Below are 20141 nucleotides of genomic sequence, written 5' to 3'. Positions count from 1 at the left end.
ACCAAAATACTTTAGAAATGGCCCAAGGGCACATTTCCCTTTCAAATAGGTTGTACCTGTGTAGTGTGAGAAACTAAATTTCAATCACTTTGTCCATGAACACACGACATCGGGATGTGAAATTGTAGAATTACATTATTTAATGAAAGAAGCATAACAAGAACATTACAGACGACATTAAACTTATTGAATTGAAGATCCAACTACGTAGTTATGAAACGATAAGGTCACATGCTTCCACGTCGAGCCCACAAATGCTCGACAAGATCATTTTGTAGTGTCAACGACCTTTGTTGCTGACGAAGATCGAAGTGATTGATCACCCATTCAGACCGTCCTTCTTGAATTAGTTGAGATGATTCAATACCTGAAGTGGTGTCTCCGAAATCTGTATTTGCAGCAAACTGACCTTTGTCTTTGACAATCATGTTGTGCATGATGATGCATGCTGTTATTATCTCCGTTAAACGATTGCGATCCCAACCGTACGCTGGACCACGTAGCACCGCCCACCGTGCTTGAAGAACACCAAATGCGCGCTCAATATCCTTCCTGCAACTTTCCTGCATTTGTGTGAAATATACTTTCTTTTCCTCATATGGGTGTCAAATTGCTTTGACAAAAGTTGGCTAGTTGGGGTAAATGCCATCAACAAGGTAATATCCGAAGTTGTAAGGATGACCGTTGATTGTGTAATTGACGGGTGGCATTCGACTGCTTGTCATGGGGTCAAATACTGGTGATCAGTGAAGCACGTTTACGTCATTATTTGTCCCAGGCATGCCAAAAAATGCATGCCAAATCCATAGATCATACGTTGCTACCGCTTCTAGTATCATCGTAGGTCTTCCATTTCTGCCACAAATCTGTCCACGCCAGGCCGTAGGACAGTTACTCCACTCCCAATGCATGCAATCTATGGAACCCAACATTCCTGGAAAGCCCCTAGCCTCACTATTGTGCATGATGCGTGCTATGTCAGCTTCATTAGGAGTTCGTAGATACCACCCACTAAAATATGCAATGATTGCGCGACAAAAATGATTAAGGCATTCCCTAGCGGTAGACTCGCCAATTTGAATGTACTCGTCTGCGGCATCAGTAGGTAACCCATAAGCAAGTATCCGCATTGCCGCACAAACTTTTTGAAGGGGTCCGAGGCCTGGCAGGCCCGTTGCGTCCACCCGTTGCGTAAAGTAACTATCCTACCGTTGAAGTCCTTCCATAATGCGGATGAACAAAGACCTACTCATGCGGAACCTATAAAATGTAATAGGTTGATTATGAAGACAATGTTAATGTGAGAACATATCCAGAAATTTTTGAACTTCGTACCTTCGACGAAACACGTGGGGAGGATACACTTGGTTGGGGCCGAAGTAGTGATGGTGGATGAGGTTTTCTCCAGCAAAATGATCTCTGTGAATGATGCGGCGAGGTATACCGGAACGTCGTCGGAGAAGGCGTCTAGCCTCAATGTTTAGCGTAAGAAGAGTGACAAGCATAAGTGTGTCGTCGTCACTATCACTCGAATCGGAATCATCTCCCTATGGAAATGAGACATACCGAACAAATGTCGAACTAGATGAAGTTGTGTTGGATGTGGGCACATTTAGGAAGACAAAGTGTATATATATATAGGCGAGATGATTCTGGCTTGTGGGGGAAGCTCGTGGCTTTCACTGGAAGCCAACCGTGGCTTCGTGCGTACGATTGCTCGGGGTCTGCTTGCAACGTAAGCTAGTTTGAATTATGACGTCGCAATGTTTGATTAAATGTTTGACGACGCACAATTATGACGTTTTGTATGACATTCCTAATTAAATTTTAACTAACTTGTTTTGTTAGTACGTTCTACATAAATTGTAAAAAAATATTAAAAAAATTTATTTACGACATGTTCGGACGTGTGAAAAGGAAAAAAGAAAATAGAAAAATGAAGTTGGTTATGTTAGTTATGTGGAAATGTATATTTAATGTGTAGAGGGATACATAGGGAAATTTATAGGGGGAACGGTTGCGAGATGAGTGAATATAGGGGAGAGAATCTTGTTGACGTGACTGTATAGTAATATTTAAGGGGTGTTTGGTTTGCCCCTGCTAAAATTTAGCTCGTATCACATCGAATGTTTGAACCTCCGTTCGAGGTATTAAATGTAGTCGGATTATAAAACTAATTTCTCAGTCGAAAATTAAAAAGTGAGACGAATCTAGTACAGTTGGTTGGTTCTATATCTCATACTTTTATTTGAAAGTCAAACGCTTGATGTGACCCGGGCTAAACTTTAGTCCACAGAACCAAACACCCCATTAGTGGGAAAAGTTTAGGGGACACCACTGGAGACAGCCTTACACCTATCAATGTGGCTGGGAACGATATGTATGGAACACAAGCGTCGCTCGTTTCTTACCCCTATGCCTATCGAAGGGGCTCAGACCGACGTGTAGCGAACACCATGCACCAGCCTTGCTGCTCCATGCAGTAGCTGTCCCCATCCCGAGTCCACGGCTCCACGCACAGCAGGGCACAGCCCAATGCCAAGCTGGCGGGCGTGTCCCACCCCACCCCGGTGTCCCCATCGCATTGCAGCGCAGCCAGCGCCGCCTCGTCCCCCCCATTTGAGAGAGCGAGAGCCCTTGGCGGACCACCATTTACAGACGCACCCTCGCAAAACCCCGCTAATTCTTCCAAACGCACGCACACAGGCGTGCGGGGATCTGTCTGGCGGCAGACTGGAGGCATCTTTTTTTGGCAGAATACCCCCCTGCCTCTTATTCGGCCCCCGCTCGCCCCTGCAGTGCCATCCGCTGCTCTTCTCCGTTCGACCGCCCGCCCGCCCGCCCGCCCCTCCTCTCTCTCTGTCTCGCCGCCCGGGGAGAAGGAGGGCTCCGCCGCTCCCGGGGAAGAGCGCGCCATTGCCGCCGCCGGTGAGTTTCCCCGCCCCCCTGGCCCCGCTCCCTCCCTTCTCTCGATCACGCCGTGCTTCCCCGCCGGGCCGCATTGGACAATATCGCTCGCTCGCCCGGTCTAGTTTCGTAGATGTACGACGCCGGAGATATTTTTTTTCCCGCGGCGCTTGGGTGGCGGCGGACCTGTGGTTTCAGGGTCCCAATGCCTTGGATCTAGACCGAGACTGCTCTTGTCGCATCCGGTGCCATGGTGTTGTGCGAAGTCTGTTCAGATTCGTGCGAACATTTTCACTGCAAAACATTATGACTCAACAAAAAAAAAAGAGGCGCGTAGACACTAGAGGCACAGTCTTGTGAGTTGCGACGCACAGTCAAGTATCGGTTGCCAAATCCGTGCGAACAACGGCTGTGGGCGAGTAAGCAAGGAGATGAAGATTGCCTGTCGTGTGGTGGAGCCACAGCCACATGCCGATGACTGCCTAATCAGGGAGAAGCCGTCGTGGGCAAGCGGGGAAAGGCGATAATCATGGTACCCTCACTGGTGGTGCGTGTCTGCTGTCTAGGCCTGAAGCTGGCTAGTTCGGCGCGGCTCTCCCCAGTCCCCACCACTGTCATTGTCAGTTGGTTCTGCTCATCGCCACCTACGAGTTTCTCCCTGCGCCTTTGGAGACTGTACCTTTTCTGAATCTGCCTTTGCTTCCTCACCTGCTGTATGTGGTATGGTATGTGATGTGGGACTCTCTCGTGCAGCGCTGACTGGGGAAGATGGTTGTCCAGGAGTTCACAGTTGATCTCAACAAGCCCCTTGTTTTCCAGGTATGCCTCGCTCTTAGTTGCTCCTTTGCGATGGTTGCTGTGAATCTTAGCCTTTTTGAAGTAGCTTATGGGATTCTCTCTCGCACTTTACAAGTTATTATGTACTTTTGAGCTTGTTTAATGCAGCTTTGGGTCTTTTCGCAACCAGGCCTTAGTGTTAGACTGTGCTTTCTCCTCAGCAATAATTGTGGCAGATTCTATCATGAAAGCGGAATCTCATGTAGTAGTTGTAAACTTCCGAGTTTCTGAGTCGATGTCCAGCTGCTTCACGTGGTTCGCATTCACATAACCATCTTCTGGTTGTTTCTTGATTTTGTGGATGCAGGTTGGCCATCTTGAGGAACGGTACCAGGAATGGGTTCACCAACCGATCGTCAGCAAGGAGGGTCCACGCTTTTTCGGAAATGATGTCCTGGAGGTAACGCATATCCCATCGCATTGGTATCCTAGGGGTTTTGGTAACCGTACTAACAAACTTCTTGGACTGTCCAGTTCTTGACTCGCACGAAGTGGTGGGCTGTGCCAACTATATGGCTGCCTGTTGTCTGCTGCCTGCTCGTGAAATCTATTCTGATGGGTCATACCGTTCAGGACGTAGCTATGATGGCTCTATTTGGGATATTTATTTGGACGCTGATCGAATACACTTTGCACCGCTTCCTGTTCCACATTGAGACCAAGACCTACTGGTAAGAATGCTTCGACCTTCGCGTTGGCAATGTCTCATCATGTCTTTCCTTCTGCTCCTCAGATTGTCGTCGATGCATTGCTGCAGGTGGAACACCGCGCATTACCTTCTTCACGGGTGCCACCATAAGCACCCCATGGACTCACTCAGGCTTGTGTTTCCTCCTACTGCAACAGCAATTTTGTGTTTCCCGGTATAGCCCAGAAACTGTTTGTTATACTACAAGCAACAAAAGTACTAAACACTATGCTTCGAACTGGACTCGATGATCTGGAACTTTTGACCATTCAGAAGAAAGAAGACCGAATCAACTGAATCCTCTGCCGTTTTGTTTTTCAGTTCTGGAACCTGGTCGCGTTCTTCGCAACTCCCTCTACCACACCCGCACTGTTCGGAGGCGGTCTGTTGGGATATGTGATGTATGATTGCACTCACTACTACCTGCACCATGGGCAACCATCCAAAGACCCAGCAAAACATCTCAAGGTGAGGACATGATGGTGTGCCCACTTAAAAGACATGAATTTAGCCAGGTGCTCCGTGCAAATGTCCACAAGGTTTTGACCCCTTTCGATCTTTGCCTGATATATGCAGAGGTATCACCTCAACCATCACTTCAGAATCCAGGACAAGGGCTTCGGCATCACCTCATCGCTTTGGGACGCTGTCTTTGGGACATTGCCTCCATCCATGACGTCTGGGAAGAAGAACTGACGCACGTAACTCAATTCTTGGCATGAGAGATTCTAGGGGACCTGTAATATATATTCAAGCTAGGGATAATCCTGGATCTGTCTTCGTGCGATGGGTTGACATGTTCATTCAGTTCTCAAAGTTCTTGTAGTGTACTGATTGTCTGTTGATCTATTCTGAATGTGATGATAGTACTTCGCTGCCTCAGCCTTCTGTGCATTGCCAGCTGTACCGAAAACGGCATGTTTTACTTAACTCTTTTCGTCTAGTTCTTAAAATCAGAGCATCAGACTCTTGCAAATGCAAGATTCTCGCGCGCATTTTTGTTCCTCCTCCGGGTCCCCATCATGCGCTGTCTCTGTATACAGTTGGAAGACTGGGTATATCTCATGGATATTCTGGGCTTGGGTTTACGGATTCAGGAGAGTGCCGCAAATTTTGTGCGTTTGCGAAAGGTATGAGCAGCTTAGGCAACAGCTAAGGCCACATAAGAGCAACTCAAGAGTGTTCCAAAAAATCTTTCCCCAAAATAATTTATTGGAGTTCTGCTAAAATTTTATTTTCCCAAAATCACGTTGCCCTATAACAGATCCCTAAAAATCTTTCCCCAAAATAATTTATTGGAGTTCTGCTAAAATTTTATTTTCCCAAAATCACGTTGCCCCACAACAGATCTCCAACAGTACATTCCCCAATACTTTTCAAACTAGCCACGTCAGCACATGTGAACTCTACCTGTCATCGATCTCATCTATGAATATCATCCATTCAATCACTGTCATGTCCATTAGTTGTTGATCTCTTTCTTTCTCCCTCTCATTTGACTCCGGGCGCTCTGCGTCCTAGCGTGATGTCCATGACGATTGACGAGGTGCACAAACGTCGTAGACTCGTAGTCCTCAAAAGCCTCACACATAGGGCCTGTTTGGTTCATCTTTTTTCTGACTAGCTTTTCTAAAAATCTAGCTGTGGAGAGAATCTGGCTGCGGGGAGAATCTGAGTATCATTACGATTACGTGTGGAGAAGATAAAGTTATTAATAAGGCTCAGGATCTAGAAAGTGACGGATTCCTACTATTACAACGACTCAACCGATCATGTGTTTATGTTAATTTTGGATGATTTCTGCCCCAACGAATTTTATAGAAGTTGGCTGAAAAGCTGAGTGTTTGGTAGTCCGCAGCAGCTTTTGGTGGCCAGAAGCTGCCAGAAGCCGAAACAAACAGGGCTATAATCGAGTGCTCCAGCAGCGACCGGTGAATTATCAATGTCCACGCTTCTCTGGAGCTTGCGCTTGCTGATGGAGTTGCATGCGGGGTAGGGTGAATCGTGAAGACGATTGGGGAGGATGGGAGACACGAAAATATGCGGGAGGAGGATGGAGTTTTTTCAGATACCTCTATTTTTTCGCAAGAATTAGAGAAGTTGTTGGAGTCCATATTTTTACATCTTTCATCCTAAATAAAGTTTTAGGAGCAATAAAGGGAAACTCTTGGAGTTGCTCTAAGAAAACAATTATTATGTGTGTGCGCCAAATGTCGTGTTTATGTTAAATCAGTCTGTATGATAATAAAGAAAATGTGACCAACCTAAGGGAAACTAGGTCATTTTTTTATCGAGAAGAAAATAACGGCGTGGAAGAAATTAAGGGTCAGTTTGGTTCACGAACAAAACTTGCCACGTTAAAGGTAATGCCATAGTTTTTTTGGCGGCTGTTTGGTTGACCATCACATTTACGACGCGTCACTCACACTTAGCATCCTCTTGCACATGTCATATACTTGTTTTCATATCAAAATTTACCATAATTTTAGCATCGATTTTACTCGGCACACTTTTTTGTGACAGCCACAGTTTACCAAATACCAGGCCTGACAAATTACAACAATTAAACAGACTTTAAACCTAGGTGGTTAGGTGTATAACCACACTTTTTACCAAATGAGTTGAGTTATGCTCACTTGCTACTTTCATTATACAATTAAAAGAAGATACACCATTGCTGAGCTGATTCTTTTACTGCCATAACAAGTGATTTTGCCAGCGTGGCTTTGTTATCTCCCTTAAAATTATGCTGTTTGCAATTATTCTTTTACTGCCATAACAAACTCATAAAAAATTATCATAGATCAGATTGGCCATCATAAGTTGGTAGCATCTTGATTTTGTAGTCTAAAGGCCATCGCAACATCTGCAGGTTTGTTGATAGCGGGGAAGTTGTCAATGGAGATGAATGATTTGAGTCTTTTTTTTTCTCGTGAAGCTTTTGTTGTTGGGTTATCATCATGTGTGTCATCTTGGTTGATACCGTGAATTTCGTCATTTAGGCACCCAAGAGTGGCTTCAACTTTCTGGTTCTTCAAGGATTTCTCCTTTGCTCTTCTTTGGCAGTCTTCAAATTCTGTTTGTTTAGTTTATATATGGTCTTGCGATTCAATGATTTCCGTCGGTTTTCATCCCTACCTAATTGGCACCCCTACTTGCACGTGCGTTCTGCGCGGGTCACGTGCCATTTCATCTATCCATCCCGCAGCTCTTGTCTCTGGCAACCGTACGCCCAACCGTGTTCCCGCGCCGCCCACGAACTACTCTCCGGCGCTGCCCATGACGACGGTGTCGCGCGCGCTCGGCTCCGCGTTCGCGGGCTTCACGCGGGCGCCCGCGGTGGCGCAGACCGCGACGACCCTGCCCTCCCCGTACGGCTCGTCGGCTCTGCACCAGCACTGGCGCTGGAGCCGGGCCTGCCGCACCCGGCGGTTCTCGTCCGGCCGCGCGGCACGGATTAGCATGAGCCTCCGCGCCGGTATCGTCGGGCTTCCTAACGTCGGCAAGTCAACCCTCTTCAACGCCATTGTGAGTTACTAAGCTTGCCTGTTTCATTGCTTCCTGTTCCTTGGAGGAATTCGTGTTGTCAAGAACTCGTAATAACCGGCGAATCTAGATGGGACAGAAATGTGTAGGTTATTTTCCGCTCTATATATGCTCTTCTGGATTCGTTCATTAGCTCGGTATAAGATGGAATTGTAGCCTGTATGTTGGGTGGATGTCGGTGGACGCCAACTGTTCGACATTTTGCCACATAGATATTCTTGTGGAACGGCTGACACTGTAGGTTTGTATAATTTGTAGAGTCGATAAAGTTCACATAATATCTTGTTCTTTTGTGTAGTTCTGCTGCTGTGCAAGTTGCCCTCTGGACTTGCTTGAGTAAAATGCTTCGAATGGAGAAATGTATGTGATATACATAGGACATGTTCTTCCAAGGAATGATTTAATGTTAGTTCTGTTATCAATATTTTTCAGGTTGAAAACGGGAAGGCACAAGCTGCAAACTTTCCCTTTTGCACCATCAGCCCAAACGTTGGTGTGGTGGCTATCCCTGATCCTCGTTTGCAGGTGCTCTCAAAATTAAGCAAGTCCCAGCAGACGGTCCCAACATCCATTGAGCTTGTGGACATTGCTGGTCTAGTCAAAGGAGCAAGCAAAGGAGAGGTACCAGTTTTGCCATTGTCTTCAATTAACCTGCAGGATACCTCCAACTCCGCTGAGCAAATGTGAGATGGTTCCAGATTAGTTTATACATAATGGTATTATGGTTGGCAATTGAAAACAGGGACTAGGAAATCAATTCCTTTCAAACATTCGTGAAGTGGATTCCATACTTCAGGTTGGTTTCTTGTACCCGTACTCTTAAGCTCTCATATATTTGCCAAGTTCCAGTGTCTGTCAATTACTGTGCGCCATCCTGCTGGCATCTTTATACTTTACAGGCTAATACAATTCTCCATCAGATATCCCTTTTTCGTCCAATTTTATTGATATGCGACATGTGAAGTAAAATTGGGAGCCACTCTGTTATCCTTATCCAGCACTGCAACTCACTGCTGATGCTTCATTGTCATTTCTTATGTGTTGGAGATAGCAAAATCTTATAGGATGAGCTTCTTATAAGATATTAGCTGTTGAGGTTCTAGGAATAACTAATTATCTGTTTTTTTACTGGATTCTCAGGTTGTGCGATGCTTTGAGGATGACGATATAGTTCATGTCAATGGCAAGGTCGATCCCAGATCAGACATTGATGTCATTAACCTAGAGCTGATATTTTCAGACCTTGAACAGGTAATTTGGTGAACTGATTTCCCTTTGTCATGCTATCACGCATTTTCAAAAGAAACTTCTTTGCTATCTGTAATCCTGTCCAACTGCTGACATTTGCATAATACCGTAGATAGAGAAGAGGCTAGATAAGCTTAACAAGAGTAAAACGAAAGATACCCAAGTAAAAGTGAAGGTAATACATACGAATTCTTTCATTCTGATGACCTTTTTGTTCTATGTTCTAACTGTTTTCACTACTTAGGAACAAGCAGAGAAATCAGGATTGGAAAAAATTCAGCAGGCACTTATGGAAGGAAAGCCTGCAAGATCGGTCGATTTAGCTGAGCATGAGAAAGAAGCTATAAAACACCTTTATCTGCTAACTATGAAACCTGTCATTTATGTTGCTAATGTGACAGAATCTGATCTTGCTGAACCTGATAGCAATTCTCATGTCAAAGAGGTGGCTAAAGCAGCATCAGACTTGCAGTCTGGTATGGTTACAATATCAGCTCAGGTTTGTTGTATACTATACATCGAAATTACAAGAACTTTTTGAAGAAATTTCTGTGAAATAATATTTTATTTTTATATTGCCTAACCATATGTATTCCACCTATGCTAACAAAATCATGGAATGCATAAACAGGTTGAAGCTGAACTCGCCGAGCTACCTCTAGAAGAGAGAGTAGAATATTTAAAATCTCTTGGTGTTGCTGAAAGTGGACTAGGAAATTTGGTAAAAGCAACATATAATCTATTGGGGTTAAGAACTTATTTCACAACCGGAGACAAGGTGCATCTTTCGTGCTGTCAAAGTTTTTTCAAAGCAGTTAACAGAAACTGACAGACCTATAACTGTGTCCTTTTAGGAAACAAAAGCTTGGACTATTCTTTCAGGTTTCCTTCTTCCTCACAATTATTTGTACTGTAATATTTGAAGAGGTTTTCGTTATCATTATTACTGCATGTGATTCTACATGTAGGCATGACTGCGCCACAAGCAGCTGGAGTTATTCATAGTGACTTCCAGAAAGGATTCATCAGAGCTGAAACTGTAAGCTTATGTACAAAACGATGAGAATTGAATGACCAAATTTCAGATTTCAGTTTACATGCTATGATATACAAATGGCAATGATTCACCTCTATGGAATTTGGATATACCGTTAAATGTTTTTTTTGTTTGATATTTACTAATTGTACAATGAATACTACCATACCTCAGGTATCCTATGATGATTTTGTTGCAGCTGGTTCTCTTGGAGTAGCAAGGGAGAAAGGGCTGGTAAAGATATTTGCGTTGCTACACCTTACATTCAGTGATTTGAAACATGCAGTTAAAAATATCTTTTTTTTCTGTCTTGTTATCATTTAATCTGGCACTCTGACTGCAGCTGAGGTTGGAAGGGAAGGATTATGTTGTGCAGGAAGGAGATGTCATGCTTTTCAGATTCAACGTGTGACAGCAATAGTAGCAAAAGGCTTCAAAAACACCGGAATTTGTACTAGGCAGAATATAGTTTGCCCATATTGTGAGATTTTTTTTTTGCCACTTGACCACCGATTATTGATCTACCACGCTGGTAGGGCAGCTTTCTTAGATCAAGCCTAATACTGGACAGCTATCATTGTTAGCTTCACCTAAAAAGTAGTACCCCGCACTAGGGAATAATTTCTCGGACGAATTTCAAAAAAAAAAAAAAACTCGCTCTCGGTACTGGCCCGGATTCAAATTTCGGAGGATTTCATTTGAAAACTTAAAAATGTGAAAAATATATAAAAATAAAAACTATGATAAAAAACTAGACGCTTTCCCGAGTATTCTAATGTAGACCCCATTAAATTGAAGCGTATTTGATAGATAAAAAATAAAAACAATCGGACATACCCGTTAAGAAGTGCTCGATTCGTTAAAAAATTCGTTTACCCTTGACGAAATTTGAAGGTATTTCGGTGAATTTTGTAGATTCAGGACTAAAAAGAGCTGATTATGTGTGGAAAAATTAAAAATTTTGATAGAATTTTATTGTAATATGTATAATTCATGCTGCGCAATGAATAATAATAGTTTCACACACAATTCGATCACAATGAACATGTACATGCAAATAGAAAATATAATCCGAATGCAACATAGAGAGTGTCTTGCGCTTGTCAATTACCACCATCAATCATGTATGGTCTAGAACAACCACCCCCTTTACCCTGATATGCATATATACATTCACTATCGCCTGCACAAGGACAACTATTTTTTGGTGTTTCAATGATGGATCTATATGCCATGCATGTGTATTTCTTTTGTTTCATGTTTATTTATTTGTCATTCATGTTATTTTTCTATTTTATTTCATATATATATAATGTATTTATATATTACACCTGGGTGTATTCAATATAGAGAATGCACCCAGGCTGAACCTACGCGCCCAAGAGCATATGGTCCGAGCCAACCGCCCCACCCAGCCGAACCGACGCTTCGTCTTCGTCCCTCCCGCACGCTCCCGACAGCGCCTTTTCACTTCCCCTCCGCGAACGGCTCAACATCTTCTCTTCCCCGGCGACGTAGCCCTCGCCTAGCCGTTGTGCGCTCGCCCGCGCTCATCTTCGTCCCTCCCACACGCTCCCGCTCTCGCCCCTCCACACTTCTTCGCGAACGGATCCTCCGCGAACGGCTCCCGTCAGAACCGTTTGCGCACCGAAGTCGTAGACCGCGATCGGCGACGTAGCCCGCGCCAGAGTCGTTTGCGCGCGCGCCCGCCGTGTAAGCTCATCCGCCCCCTCTCCTGTTTCTCTGTCCCCATTTTTGGATTTGTTTTGTTATCTTCGGTAATAGACTGGTAAACCCCATTTTTCCTCAAGTGTTGCAACTAGTATTATCCGTTGATTGCAATTATTAATTGTTGTATTTTATACAGATACATTTCATTTGAATAAGCAGTTTGTGTTCTAGATTATCAACTCAGATGTTTCCACTTTTTGCAACTGCAGTGTACCTTTTTTTTGCAACTGGTCCATCACATAAGTTGCAACTGTATAATTTTAACTTTCAACCCACATACATCATTCCTGTCTTTTATAACTGTGCTCATATACAACTAGTTATTTGTTTAAATTCACTGTTGCAACTGTCCCAGTAGTAATTATTTTAGCAGTCTTGTTGCAACTGGCTTATGGCGCATGTGGCAATTCTGTCCCAGTACTAATGTGTGTTGCAGCATTAGTGTGTATTACAACTATTTTTTGTTCCTATTTGTACTGTGTGTTTTAGTTTGTTGATTAGCAATTTTTGGTTATGAGATCTGTACCATGTGTTTGTGCCCTCATGTTTTTTTCATGACCATTTTTTCAGTGGTTTTTATAATGGATCAAGAACAGAATGTCACAGGCCAGCAAGGCACTGATACTGTCTGTCGCTCTCCTCGTGTACAAAACAAGAGAAAGCAATTAGATAAAAATGAATTGAAGGAAAGGAGGAAGAGGTTAAGGTTGAAAGTCCCCTTGTCTCCTATTCAAGATGAAGAAAGTGATGATGAACAAGACCCAGAGTTTGCTCCTGCCGGCGATGGTTCTGGTGATGACAATGTTGGTATTGTTGGTGGCGATGAGAATAAGGGTAAAACTAAGACGCGAGCTATACGATGCTCACCTGGGAAGTTCATAAAGCTTGTGAATGCTCTCTCCGATGAATTGAAAAGTGAAGTAGTTGCCAAGGGGTTTGGCGGCCTGCTGAGATTCAAGCCGCACTTATTGTCCAGAAAGTTGCTCAGCTGGCTGATGCGGAAGCTCAACCCAGAAATGATGAAATTAGAGATTGGTGGTGGAAAAGATATTCCAATCACTGAGCACAGTGTTTGGTGTGTTTTGTAGTTACCAAACGTTGGCAGTGACCCGCCCCCCATGTCTGATGCAGATGCTCGTGCCTTGCGGGACGAGCTGGGGGAGCAAATTTGTGGCAACTCTTATAGACACATATCTGGTATTAATATATCTGTTATCATTGATCGACTGCAGAAGAGGATTCTCACTGGGGAGCTGGGCCTGAGAGCCTTTTTCATGGCTGCATTTTAGTGTCTGCTATTCTCCAACACTGACACTCGCATCAGGATTGATGATGTAAAGTATACTCAGGACATCCAGAACATGGCCAACAAGAACTGGTGCAAAGCGGTAGTTGACAGGCTCAGCATAGCTGCTCGTCTTTATAAAAAGGATTTTGCGGAGAAAGGCATCAACGCACCCATCAGTGGATGCGGGATCTTCGTAGCTGTAAGCTCAACACACACATTCAATTTTTGCCCTTGCAACTTACTCTTCCAATTACACAAGTAGTAATTGTTTTATGTTTACTGTTACAACTGTCATATGTTACAAGTTGCAATTTGATTTATTTTTTGATTTTTTTATGATAGCTTAGTTAACACATTCACATGTATTTTGTAATTTATGTTGTACACAAAGTAGCAATAATTTTAGTATTTTCTATTGCAACTGGCTTATTGCACCTGTGCTAATTCGGTTTACTTTTTTTCATTATCTGAATTCAACCTAAAATACCCATGTGTATTTTACCTAATGTTAAAAACATGCAGATGCTTTATGTCGACAACCTGCAGCATGGAATCGACACAAGTCCCTTTTCGATCCCTCGATGTGCTTTCTTGGACTCTAAGACGATTGATGCGATAGCAAATAAGGATCTCAGGGGAGTTGTTCCTCTTGGCACCACTGAGTTTGGACACCTCAGGGTAAGTTGCAACTATATTGTGTTTAACTATTGCAAATGCTACTCCGCAAGAGTTACAATTTGTTATTCATTTATCATTTTATCATTGTTTTTTTAGTTTCAGCTGAGAAGTATCGCTGACACGTGCTACGACGTCCCCATTGGTGCTCTAGCAATATTACATGCTCCAGTACCAGCACCTGCCCCAGTAGTAGACCCTAACCCAACAACAGCACCTAACCCAGGAGCAGCAGCACCCACTGCTACTGGCACATCTGCTGATGTGCTTGGCACATCCCATGATCCCGCCGGTCATGCTTCCTTCAATATCCAACCCCCAGTCTTTTACCAGTACCCTAGCTTCAGATCTTCTTTTGGTCAGAGTATTATCGATTTAGTTGGAAGGAGTAGGAAGTCAGATGCGCTGAACATCTTGAAGGCTTTTGATGAAAGCACTAGTGAAGCCCAGTCGTACGCATAGAAGGCTGCGAAGTATTCAACAATATCCCGCGACCTTATGGCAAAAGCTCACCATGAGTGCTACATTGCATTCAGAAGCTTATCGCTGACGCTATCGCTGAGAAGCGAGCTGCCAAAGAGCGCAGGAGGAAGATGAACAATGACACTAGAGCAGGAGCAGGTATTTTTTGTTGCATGTAGCATAATATTATTGTTTGCAAGCACCCACCATACAAGTTGCAATTTGCCCACACACATCAATCTGTGTTTTCAATCATTTTTTAAATTTGTATGCAGGATCAGGAACTACTTCAATTGCACCGGAGGACCAATCTGGAGGAGGTGATAGTGAAGAAATTATACGGAGTCCCGTTGTAATTGACACTAGAGCAGGAGCAGGTATTTTTTATTGCATACAGTATAATATTATTGTTGCAACCACCCACCATACAAGTTGCAATTTTGCCCATACACATTACTCTATGCTTTCAGTCACTTTTTAAAATTTGTATGCAGGATCAGGAACTACTTCAAATGTACCGGAAGACCAATCTGGAGGAGGTGATAGTGAAGAAATCCAGTTGGATCGCAGTGGTGGAGATCTTGATGACAGCAGAGATTTTATGAGAACCCCATCGTGTGGTCATGACATTGATCTACAAGAGGGAAATTTGAATAGAAGTAAGCCTACCTATGTCTTCCATGCTTAAAAAATGTTTTCTCTCATCTTGATTATTCCCATTTTTTCATTTATATTTTTTATTCTTCCCCGTGGCAGCACCTCCTGATTTACGTGGGGCATTCCGAAGTGTTGATGATATCTTGCAAATGATGGATTCCCCACAGCACTTTGCCAGCATTGATGGCGAGGTTAGTTTATTGTGTTTTTTATTACCATCAACTCCTTTTTCTGATTAATATTATGCTTTTTTTCCTTTTTCTACAATTCCAGTCCCCTCCCAATAGCCAGCAGACTCGTGCACCACGAATTATTGTTCGCAAGAGGAAAGCTTCCTCAAACCCCCCTGGCAATGATCAACGTCCTATGGTAAGATCCTCTGATACCCAAGTGAAAGCAGACCCTAGTTGCAATCGGCCCCCACCCATTGTAGTAATCATAGCCTCTGCCAACTTGCAATTAATCATATATTCTGAACAGGGAGCACCTGATACAGAAGAGGAGCCTCTGAGCAGGGACACTGGGATGCAGCATCCTACTGCCCAGGTATGTTCATGCAATTCGTGTCTTTTTTTATAATATAAATGATTCACTTTCATAATACAAATATGTTAATTTGGCTATTCTACTCAACTGCACCAGGATCATATAATTTACTCAAGGAGGAGCGACAGGGCCATTCAAGTTGCCAACACACAGAAGGCAGAGGCTGAGAAGAAGAAGGCTGAGATCGAGATGAAGAATGCTGGGATGGAGAAGAAGAATGTTGAAGCTGAGGAGGCTGAGAAGAGAAAGGCTGAAGCCGAACAAGCTGATAAGAAGAAGGCAAAAGAAGCTGAGAATAAGAGAAAGGCCGAGGCCGAAGAAGCTGAGATCAAGAGAAAGTCTGTAGCTGAAGAAGCTGAGAAGAAGAAGGCTGATGCCAAGAAGAAGAAGGAAGAAGAAGCTAAGGATAAGAGAAAGGCTAAGGCCGAAGAAGCTGAGATTAAGAGAAAGGCTGCAGCTAAAGAAGCTGAGAAAAATAAGGCTGATGCCGAGAAGAAGAAGGCAGAAGAAGCTGAGAATAAGAGAAAGGCTGAGGCCGAAGAAGCTGAGATTAAGAGAAAGGCTGCAGCTGAAGAAGCTGTGAAGAAGGCTGATGCCGAGAAGAAGGTTGAAGCGGAGGAGAAAAGGATACATGTTGTAATCCAGAAATAGCTGAAGGACAACATCAAAGCTTTGAAAAAGCCAGTGCCCGCTGCCAAGTTAAAGAAGATGTTCCAGTTACAAATGTCAAAAGAATATGCTCAGCAACGCGAACGGTACGAGGATAGGTTGAACATGCTTCGTCAGGAGGCCAAAGCTGAGATTGACAGTTTGGAGAAGAGCATTGATGGCGAGGTAGGACCCAGCTCATCATTTGATGATATCCAGTTCCCTGCGGAGTCTGATGATGATATCAACAATTTGACCCAACTAATCCGACTTTCTCAAGACGAAGTCTCAGTAGGCCAGGCTGATTTCAACGAGTTTCAAAGGATGATATTCAAGCGCCTAGGTGATAGAGTGCTGAAGAAGCCTAGGGAGTACATATCCCCGTTCAAGATCCCTCGTAATCGACCTGAGATACCCCTGGCCAAGGCTGTTGCACTTAGGTGGAAGATCGCCTCTGATCCTGAGCTGAAAAGGTTTTTTTTGTTTTCCCAAGTTGCAATTGCTATTTACTTTTTATTTTGCAATTCGAACCAAGTAGTAATCATTTTTCTTGAACAGTTAGTTACTTATATATAACACTAGCAATCTCACCTAATGTGTGATTGCAATCACACCATACCAGAAGTTGCAATCATTTTTATTTAACAGAATTTCCCAGAGTTAGTTACAGAATTTCCCAGAGTTATATAGTACATGCAATCACAACACACTAGTTGCAATTATACCACACCAGCAGTTTGCAATCATATTTGTGTAACAGAATTTCCTGGAGTTATTTAGTATTTTGCAATCACGCTAGACCAGCAGTTGCAATCACAGCACACCAGCAGTTGCACATCCTCCTGTTCTTCTCACTAATCCATCCGTTTTTTTTCTTTTTTTTGTTGCTGCAGGAGAATTTTGTTGGAGTTTGGCCTTCTTGTTGGACTCACTGGCGAGGAAATTTTAACCTCTTTTTCTAATGACACCCTTGGTGAGTCAGGAATCATAGACTTTTTCATGCACTGCATGCGACATGATGATATTGTGCACAAGGTCGATTCTGACCACTGGTTTTTATGTAAGTTTCTTATCCAAAACCATGTATTTTTTGTATACTGTCTTGCTTTTATGTGTTTAAACTAATTTAATCATTTATCATTTCTCTTTTTTCTTTATTCTCTAAACTGGAAAACACATACAGTTCAATGTATCAACATGTGAAGCAGTACTCAACGCTGATAAATCTGAGACAGAAAACTTCATATATGTATGGAATCATCTGATGTCTGAGTGCGAAAACTATGATTTGTCAAGAGCAAAATTGGTTAGCAGACCTTTTCCCCAACCCACTTTTTCATACCTACAATTTTTAACTTTCCATCATCTGCAGTTGCAATCACCAGGACACATACTTTGCAACTGTCTATACTTTTTTCTTGCAACTTCTTTTTCATATATGTTTTCCATTTTTTCGTAACTAGTTTTCTACTCCTTCCTTGCACCAGGTTTTTGTCCCTATCAAAGATGGTGCTCACTATTTTGTATATTGCTTCAATTTTATCCATAAGCTTATTGATGTGCTGGACTCGAACGACTACTTCCTGAATTGTTCTAATCAGGAAGAACGGCACAAGGCTGTCTTTGCCAAAATCCCAATCATTGATGCAGCCTTCCAGAAAGTTTCCAACCTCAAGTTACCCAGAGTTAGCAAGTGGAGGCGGCATTTTATTGATGTGCCAAAGCAAGCAGGTCAAAGCGATTGTCTTTTTTGTATGGAAGTACATGGAATATTATGACGGGGACAAAATGACCAAGGAAATCAATCCGGTGAGCCATGCTGTCAACTGATTTTCTATCTGTTTTGGTGCTTTTTTTGCGTGTTTTCTATGTGTGCATCATAATATAGACACTGACCATTATGTTTATTTTATGCCATTGCAGTTCAAGGGCCCGATATACAGATGTGAGTTGTTGCATTACCAGATCTTCCACCCTTTGAACCAAGCTGAAATTCCTGGATCGCTGGATAAGTTTAGAATTGGTGGTCGTCCGGTGCCAATTGAATGGGATAGTAGTCAGTCGAACAATTAGATTCATGCAAAAACAATCAGTTGTGTTATGCAGTAGCCAGAAACTTTTAATGTTGTGTTTTGGTTCTGTATACCAGTATTGTTGGAAGCACACTCCAGTAATGTTGTTTAGGTTGCAACCAGCGCACTGGTTCCATTTGCAACTGGTCTATTCATCTAGTTGTTATCGTACTCTAAACTGCAGTTTTCAATATTGTTTGAAAAATCCCAGTCATTGCAGTTGCAACCAGTGTATGTTTTAGAGTTCCAACTGGATTATAATCGTAGTTGCAAACAGTGTATGGTTTTGCAGTTGCAACCAGTGTATATGTTGGTGTTTTGTACCCACCGGCGAGGTGGAGCCCTTCCATGTGAGGCAGGAGCCACTCGGACGAGGCGGGGCACGCTCGCAGTTTCAACCAGCGTATATGTTACAGTTGCAACTGAAATTGTAATCGTAGTTGCAACTGACCATCACCACTCTCCTTTTTATTTCTATGTGTGTAACCAGCATGATGGCAAACTTTGCAAACCTGTTTATGAGTAGTAGCAACTGTTATATGATAATAAAACAAGATAGATTTTAATTATATGTCGAGATGTAAACAAATAACACAGATTCATGTATTATCCAGTGTATACATACAGTTGCAACCAACGCAACTACGATGTTGCAATTGGTTAGTCATGTGTGTCCAGTGTTTTCAGAACAGTCACACAGTCATTATTGAGTTTAACTTACACAGAGTTATAAAATAAGATAAAATTGAAATATTACATTGGAGATTCAGTCAGATTCATAGTCATTCTTAATCACTTTCGTCTTGGTAATTAACATGGCAAGTTGTCGCCCTCCTAATTCTTGCAATCACCGCGTGTGCTGCTGACTCCTCCATGGCCATAGTGCACCCAGATTGCTGTGTCTCATCCCCCTCACTCTGCGCCTCATCTTGATTCCCATCTAGTCCTTTTTTATTGTTAGGCGACCTCTTTTTCTTGGAGTCCAACCTACAGTTTTGGCACTTCTCTTTTTATTCTTGTTCTCGGCCGCTCTGCTTCTGTTTGGGTTCTGAGGGCATGTTGTGCTATAGTGCCCCCTAACATGGCAGGTTTGGCACTCTCTTATGCCCTGACCCCCACTGTATGTGTTGTATGGATTAGCAGGTTCCACACTATTTTTAGCACATTTAGCCCCACTGCAGACTTCCTACCCTTCGTGCGCGACATTGGCGGTTCAGTCAATGTTAGATCAGCGAGGCAGTTTGCAGAACCTGGATTGAGGCCCGATTCTGGTGGTGGTGTAGGACCAGTGGGCATCACAACAGGTTCCATATTGTTGTCAGAACTTTGTTGTGTTGGTGCAATGGGACCAATATTCCGCCGTCCATCTGCATCTTGCTGCAACTCAGTATTTGTTGCTTCATCCGGACCAATCTCCGCTGTTCGTAGAAGCTCAATCCCAGGAGTTATCATGTCGATGTGCCTGATAGTTTTAGTGTATGCTCTATCAGATTTGCTTCCCGCTCTTCCCAGACGCATTAACTTTGGCAGCAGCTTCGACAACCTTGACTGCTCAGTCTCATTTTGACCACCAACACTCACATCGTGCCGGTTCCACGGAACCATAGATCTTGCATTACGTGTATATCGCTTCAGAATGTACTTTTCAGGTATGTTTTGGACTTGGAGGTGGGTGAATGCCTTTATTATGTGCATGCAGAATAGACCTGCATTTTTTTGTTGCAATTTGGACGTAAATATGCAGGAACATCAATGTTTAATTTTTTTTAATGTAACGAGGTTGCAATTCATCTCACCTGT

The 20141-nt window shown here is 43.1% G+C and overlaps 2 protein-coding genes across 3 annotated transcripts; both read left to right on the top strand.

Moving 5' to 3' along the window:
• Positions 1–2677: 2677 nt before the first annotated feature.
• Positions 2678–5314, top strand: LOC100282761 (inositolphosphorylceramide-B C-26 hydroxylase). Of its 2 annotated transcripts, none has more exons than NM_001155667.2 (7): positions 2678–2928; positions 3661–3726; positions 4052–4144; positions 4219–4415; positions 4502–4607; positions 4754–4900; positions 5009–5314. In NM_001155667.2, exons 2-7 carry the CDS (start codon positions 3676–3678, stop codon positions 5126–5128), a joined length of 714 nt encoding a protein of 237 aa, NP_001149139.2. In that variant the 5' UTR covers positions 2678–2928; positions 3661–3675; the 3' UTR covers positions 5129–5314. The 2 variants fall into 2 exon arrangements, with proteins under 2 accessions (NP_001149139.2, XP_008676783.1); XM_008678561.4 differs by lacking the exon at positions 2678–2928 and adding an exon at positions 3138–3582.
• Positions 5315–7630: 2316 nt separating this feature from the next.
• On the top strand, positions 7631–10810 carry LOC100274056 (uncharacterized). Its single transcript, NM_001353087.1, has 11 exons — positions 7631–7960; positions 8411–8599; positions 8721–8774; positions 9119–9229; positions 9339–9401; positions 9471–9725; positions 9858–10004; positions 10081–10108; positions 10195–10265; positions 10437–10496; positions 10606–10810. The coding sequence occupies exons 1-11, from the start codon at positions 7712–7714 to the stop codon at positions 10672–10674; spliced, it is 1296 nt and encodes a 431-aa protein (NP_001340016.1). The 5' UTR covers positions 7631–7711; the 3' UTR covers positions 10675–10810.
• Positions 10811–20141: the final 9331 nt, after the last annotated feature.

This window comes from Zea mays, chromosome 1, assembly GCF_902167145.1.
Source record: "Zea mays cultivar B73 chromosome 1, Zm-B73-REFERENCE-NAM-5.0, whole genome shotgun sequence".
NCBI lineage: Eukaryota > Viridiplantae > Streptophyta > Magnoliopsida > Poales > Poaceae > Zea > Zea mays.
The sequence above is the reverse complement of the archived record's forward strand: the minus strand, read 5'-3'. Positions and strand labels throughout refer to the sequence as shown.

Bases quoted from the DNA above. Each gene is read 5' to 3' on its own strand.
- LOC100282761 (NM_001155667.2), top strand. From the start codon at position 3,676: ATGGTTGTCCAGGAGTTCACAGTTGATCTCAACAAGCCCCTTGTTTTC. The intron at 4,145-4,218 runs GTAACGCATATC...TGGACTGTCCAG, and splicing joins TCGGAAATGATGTCCTGGAG to TTCTTGACTCGCACGAAGTG. The intron at 4,608-4,753 runs GTATAGCCCAGA...TTTGTTTTTCAG, and splicing joins CAGCAATTTTGTGTTTCCCG to TTCTGGAACCTGGTCGCGTT.
- LOC100274056 (NM_001353087.1), top strand. From the start codon at position 7,712: ATGACGACGGTGTCGCGCGCGCTCGGCTCCGCGTTCGCGGGCTTCACG. The intron at 8,600-8,720 runs GTACCAGTTTTG...AATTGAAAACAG, and splicing joins AAGGAGCAAGCAAAGGAGAG to GGACTAGGAAATCAATTCCT. The intron at 9,402-9,470 runs GTAATACATACG...TTCACTACTTAG, and splicing joins ATACCCAAGTAAAAGTGAAG to GAACAAGCAGAGAAATCAGG.